The sequence below is a fragment of the Arachis hypogaea genome, chromosome 9, assembly GCF_003086295.3.
Source record: "Arachis hypogaea cultivar Tifrunner chromosome 9, arahy.Tifrunner.gnm2.J5K5, whole genome shotgun sequence".
Taxonomy (NCBI): Eukaryota; Viridiplantae; Streptophyta; class Magnoliopsida; order Fabales; family Fabaceae; genus Arachis; species Arachis hypogaea.
The window spans coordinates 10,055,205-10,061,373 of record NC_092044.1 but is presented as its reverse complement, the minus strand read 5'-3'; the positions used below and the strand labels follow the sequence as shown (position 1 = coordinate 10,061,373).

General features: G+C 32.1%; 1 protein-coding gene across 1 annotated transcript; it reads right to left on the bottom strand.

The window, feature by feature from the left end:
• Positions 1 to 2,938: 2,938 nt before the first annotated feature.
• On the bottom strand, positions 2,939 to 5,137 carry LOC112708843 (subtilisin-like protease SBT4.9). The gene has a single exon (XM_025760772.2). It carries the CDS (start codon positions 5,135 to 5,137, stop codon positions 2,939 to 2,941), a length of 2,199 nt encoding a protein of 732 aa, XP_025616557.1.
• Positions 5,138 to 6,169: the final 1,032 nt, after the last annotated feature.

The window sequence follows — 6,169 nt, the reverse complement described above, 5'->3', positions numbered from 1 at the left end:
AATGCACCTCACAAGTTTGCTTCGGTCAGAACCTCAGAGAAAAAGAGAGAGAAAGCTTCGTTCTTCTTCTTGCTCATTTCAACAAAGAAGAAAGAAGAGAAAGCTTAATCAAAGAAAGCAAAGGTCTAATCACCCAAATCAAATCCATTTAAGCTAAGTTAGAAGATAAATGTGATTTATTTCCATTTTTATGCATGTTAATTTCTTCACTCCTTCTCCAATTTTCTACGATACCATTTTTGGTTAAATGAAGAAAGAAGTCTTTGATCTCTACTACTGTAAATCAATGGCTCAAACGCTTCTTGGAGCTAAAACACATTATTAATGGTTCGTATTTGGGTTTACCATTAAATACATTTTTCACTGTTTTCCTAAGGCCTTCGGTCAAGTAAGAGGGTCATATTCGAAATTCCTAATTTCGGGATTGATAGAAGATAGTGAAAGGCTAAATTAGTAGCACACAGCTCGAGGTGTTGACTTGGAAGAAAGCAACTCAGCAACATGAAAGGAGATACAAAAAGAAAATAATGTTTCTTCTTTCAGAAGACAAGGAGAGAGAACCTGGGTTTTGAAGTTTTGTTCTGAGAAGCTTTCTCTGAGTAGAGTTCATCAACTTGAACAGTGCTTTCTAGTTAAAGAAGTATTCCGACAGAATGAAGAACGAAATCAGAGTCTAGTGAATCTGGTTCAACCGATAGCAACAGAAGCTGTTGAAGCAATAATTTCCTTCACGTTCTTACAGTTTGTATTATGTATATCTTTTTGTAATTTCTTGATTGGTAAAAGGCAGAAAGAGAGGAATCAAGAAAAAGCATATGAATGATAAAATGATGAGTGATACACTTAAGTGAAAAGCCTAGAGTGATTTCAGATTTCTTTAGGTTGTTTCTTGTGTCTTGTATCTTGTACCAGTGAGTTATCCCTTTCTTAGTTGGGTAAGCACTAAGAGTGAAGAGTTAGGTATTAGCATAGCCAAGTCAAGTTAAGTTAGAATTTAAGAGGAAAAGGATTGTGTCAATCCTGTAAAATTGGTGTATGTAATATTTTAACTATAGTGAAAATTTCACCACTGTTGTGGTAAAGAATAGATATAGATTGCATTGCACAAGGCAACTGAATCAAGATACCTGCTGGTGTCATTCTTCTTCTCTTTCTCTGAGTTCTATTTTCTGAAATTCATGAGACAAAATCAAATTGTCTCATAAATATTCCGCTGCTGAATTTAAACAGATTCAAATTAAAAGTTTAAAATTAAAGAGTTATTTCATTAAATTAAAAGAAGACTATTGATTCAACTCCCCGTCTCTAATCTTTATGCTCTTCCACAACCTTTATCCATTATACCTTAATTTACAAAAACACTAACTTTTCCTGAAACCCTCTGCCGTTGCTTGGTCGCTAACAGCTCCTCAAACTTGTTCAAGCAGGGTTTACAAACAATGGGAAAATTTCTCTCATATTTGCCATTGGAATGAACTTTCATATCCTCCTTTTTCGTAAACACGGCCCGAACACCTCATACAATGGTAGGCCAGCAATTCTGAAGCCATCACTACAACTCAATCTCGTGAAACCCAACACCCGACAACCAGTATCGTGCACCACCTGCCAACTCCAGACCGGCGGCAACCAAAGGATAACGATCGTCAGCCCAACAAAACTCAAGCACCCGAATATCCGATGGCTTAGGAGAAAAAGTAATTCTGTCTCTAATTTACGTCCATAATCTCGATCAAATTTTTTCTCTTCTGTTCTGATACATTTGAAACATTCATTCATCTTTGGGGTGCCGCCCTTCTCCTCTCAACAATTTGCCGCTTCTTGATTGCCCAAAACCATCCTTTGCGTCACTGTCTCATTAGGATTTGTATAAACGTGTGTAACGAATAAACTTGTGTATAAATGTCGTCTCAATGAAGTGTTGGATATTTTTTTATTTATATTTTTATTTAATTTATGCGACAATAGCATACTTAAATATAAATAATAATAGCATAGTCATTTAAATAAAATTGGACACTCATATTACATACGCTATTAGCAAAAATAAATAAAGAGTTTTTTCTAAATAGTCAACAACATAGAATAAAAAGTATTATTTTTTGTGATAAAATTAAATACACTTATAGCATACCTATTCAGATTTGCATGTAAAATAATATATCAACTTATCGGATCAGATTGGGACTAGAATGAAAAAAAATAAAATCTAACATAAAATATCAATAATAAACACTAAAATATATGTATTTTTAAAAATTCTAACTCAAATCTAATAATAAAGAGAATAAAATTAAAAAAATAAAAAATAATTTGGGGCACTAAAAAAATATGGTTATTAGTAATATTATTCTATAAATATTACTTAAAACTTAAAGTGTCTTTAAAATATTTATTAAATAATTTAAAAATTTTTATTTTTAAAATATTTATAAATATCAAAATCTCATCTTTTATTATTTGTGAAAAATAAAAGCTTTTTTATATTTAAATCTATATTTTGAGCTAACACTTTTAAAAAATGAAGACAAAGATAAATATTTATGATATTTAAATATAATTTATTTTTATAAATAATTAACATATATTTTGTTTTATATTAATTTTTTTATCAAAATAATATTATAACCATTAATTTTTGAATTATTTATTTTTCAAAAGATAGATATATGTTTATTGTGTATTTTTATAATTTAGTATTTTAAAAGTCTTTAATATTTTAGTGATTTTATTTTCAAAACAAAAAGTTAATATCAATAAAGTCACAAAAATATTAAAATAATAAAAAATATTTAATTAACAAATTAAAAAGTAAATAATATATAAATTTTTTTTATAAAAACAATAAAAAACGGCTAAACAGGCCGCTAGTCTTTATAAAACTATAACATCACATGAAAATTTAATAATCATATTTTATTGCATGTCACATTATAATTTACAGCAATGAGACATCTATAACAATTGGGCTTCGAACATGATAGGTCCCATCTGACCATACCATTGATGAGATTACCGCAGTTTCATTTGGTATCATACCAATGACATTCACTACAAATGATTTTTTCTCGTTTAATGCTTTGAAGGATAAAACCCTTGGTTTCACCGTGATGTTAATAACTTCTGGTTTCGGTGTGAGTCTTACCCTGTAACTCGAGTTGGCTAAACCAACATTTGTAACTATTCTACTAAAACTGATGTTAATATGCACCCTGGGTTCAACCAGAACTGTAAGAGCTGGATAATTTAAATTTCTTATCAATGATTTATCTGCAGCTCCCTTGCACGGATTCAATTCTCCAGATATCAATTTGATTTTGCGATTATCGTACCCTAAGTTACACATCATTTTCACATAATCTCCCTTGTTAATGTCATAAACTAGTCCAGGATTGATTGCTAGAATTGGATTGGCTTGTCCAGATCCATATGCATATTCTCCCACATCATATGTCAGATTCGTAATCATCGGTTTTGCTGACGTCATAATAGCAGATTTAATTGCCGCAGGTGACCAATGAGGGTGAAAACTTTTCACATATGCGGCTATTCCAGAAACATGAGGACAAGACATTGAAGTTCCACTTAGAATATTGTAATACACAGATCTGTTATCCGTACCAGGATCTTCTGTTGGTGAACCAATTGGCGAATAAGCAGCCAAAATATTAACCCCTGGGGCACTTATATCAGGTTTCAAGATCTCTGAAATTATAGCATTTGGTCCACGGCCAGAAAATGCTGCGGCTCTAGGAGCACTCTGATCTTGACCGCTCTCACTCTTGAGAATCTCAGCTTTTGGATCTTTTGTTGAGTTTGTGTATAATTTAACAACGTCATAATCTTTTGGCAGCAATGACACCGAAGGCATTATAGTGACATAACCTAGGTTAAGATCAGCAAGATCTATTTTTGCAATTGTACCAACTGCGCCAGCAGATTTGGGTTCAGCTTCCGCATGATTGTCACATAAAACTATCTTTCCTTTCACTAATTTTTTATCCAAGCACCCACATATATCCGCGTATTCTTTTTCACACTCACTTGAATTGTCGTTGCTCAAAGCAATAGGAACTCTTCTTCCGTTTGACTTGAAAGAATTAACCGACCTCCCGGTTAACACTTTTCCATTTCCAAGAATGACCTTGTCAACGATTTGCCGATCTAGGGTGCTTGCTGCGACGGTTATCAACCATGGCGCAACGCTTGCTACAGTGCCAGGATAAGGACCAGCATTTCCAGCGGATTGGACTACAAGTACTCCTTTGGCCATTGCATGAAATGAACCGATGGCAACTGAATCTGTGTCAAGCTTCAATGCGGCAGTAGCCCCAAATGAAACGGAGATGACGTCAACTCCGTCAGCAATTGCGTCATCAAAGGCAGCTAAGATGCCGTGGTCTGCACAGCCTGCAGAGCTGCATACTTTGTAAGCAGCGATTCTTGAGGAAGGAACTGCTCCTCTCGCGGTGCCTTCTGCAATGCCGTAAAAGCTGGCATTGTCAACGTCGTTTCCGGCTGCTATTGATGCTGTGTGGCTTCCATGGCCATCATTGTCTCTTGCAGAGTCCTCTGTGTAGAATCTTGCTCCGATCAACTTCTTGTTGCATGTGAAGTTCTTGCCACCTGCACATGTACCTTTCCACTTTTTTGGAACAGGTTCTGTGATACATTTGTCGCTGAAGCTTTCCGATTCCGGCCAAACCCCGGTGTCGAAGAATCCGACAACGAGATTTGTCTCTATTGTTTGATGTCCTTTTGGAGCCTTTGGAAGTCCCAAGAAATCCCAAGATCTTGTTGTTTGGGTTTGGAGAGTCTTGCTTGGGAAAACTGAAACAACACCTTCCATTTCGGTTAACTTTGCCGCTTGCTGATTCGTGAGCATGGCAGCAAAACCGTTAAAGCTCCTCTTGTAGCTACGGACTAAGGATTTTGTTGGGTTGCTACCATCAAGAACTTGTTGCAGCATATTAAGGTGGTGAGAGGTGGGAGAATAAGAAGTTTTTGTTTCAGGTAATGAGCCCAAATAAACAATATGAATTTTCGGATTATCACCATCATTAGCATCACAAATAAAAAGTGTGAATGCTAGAGTGATCACCAGTACACTGCACACAACATAATTAAGCTTCTCCATTGTTTTCAAATGTTGACAGGAATTAGATATTGTAATAAATACTTTTGACTCTATATATATATATAATAATCCATAAGGAATTCATACCAGTTTCTATTTACGAAATACATGTCATAAATATTAATTTTTGTTGTCATAAACATTAAATAGGAATTTAAAATATCTTTTTTTTTTTAATTAGAAAAAACTAACTTTAATTTTTATTGTAATCCTATTTAATTAATTAATTAAAATAATTAAAATTAATATAGTTATTATTTTGTTTACAATAATATTATGAAAATTTATAAATTCAAAAATAATTTACTATTAAAAATATTAAAATTAAAAAAAAATTAATAACTTCATATATAACAATAGTACAACAATTATTTAATCGCTAGTATTGTAATAGTTATTTTTGTAATATAGTTAGTATTTTAAATTTTATAAATAAAAATAAATAATTGAACTAAAAATTATTTTATAATGTGTAAAAATTAAATTTATTTTTTTATGTAAATAAATTTAATTAATTATATTTAATATAACAATATAAATAATATTCACTACAAGAAAAAGCGTATTTTTCGACGCCAAAAATCGACGGCCGTCAATATTACTAAAAAAATAATTAAAAATAAAAATATTAAAATCGACAGCCTAGTCGTCGATATTTTTATAATGCATTAATTTATTTTCCTATTATCGTCATATTATAGATGAACCAGAAGTCGAAAATAAAATCGACGAATATGGCGTCGATTTTATTATTTTAAATATCGACAATCTTGCCGTCAATAAATTTGAACGGTTTTGATTACTTTCTAAAATGGAATGAACGGTCTAAATTTAATCTATATAGTAGATGCTACATGTGTTGTTTTTTATATTAAAATCGACAAATATAGCGTCTATTTTATTATTTAAAATATCGACACCTTTGCCGTCGATAAATTTAAACGGTCTTGATTGCTTTCTAAAATAAAATGGATGATGTAAATTTAATCTATAAAATAGACGCTATATGTGTTTTTTTTTTAATTAAAATCG

Excerpts from the sequence above, each read along its gene's own strand:
- LOC112708843 (XM_025760772.2), bottom strand. The coding sequence starts at position 5,137 with ATGGAGAAGCTTAATTATGTTGTGTGCAGTGTACTGGTGATCACTCTA.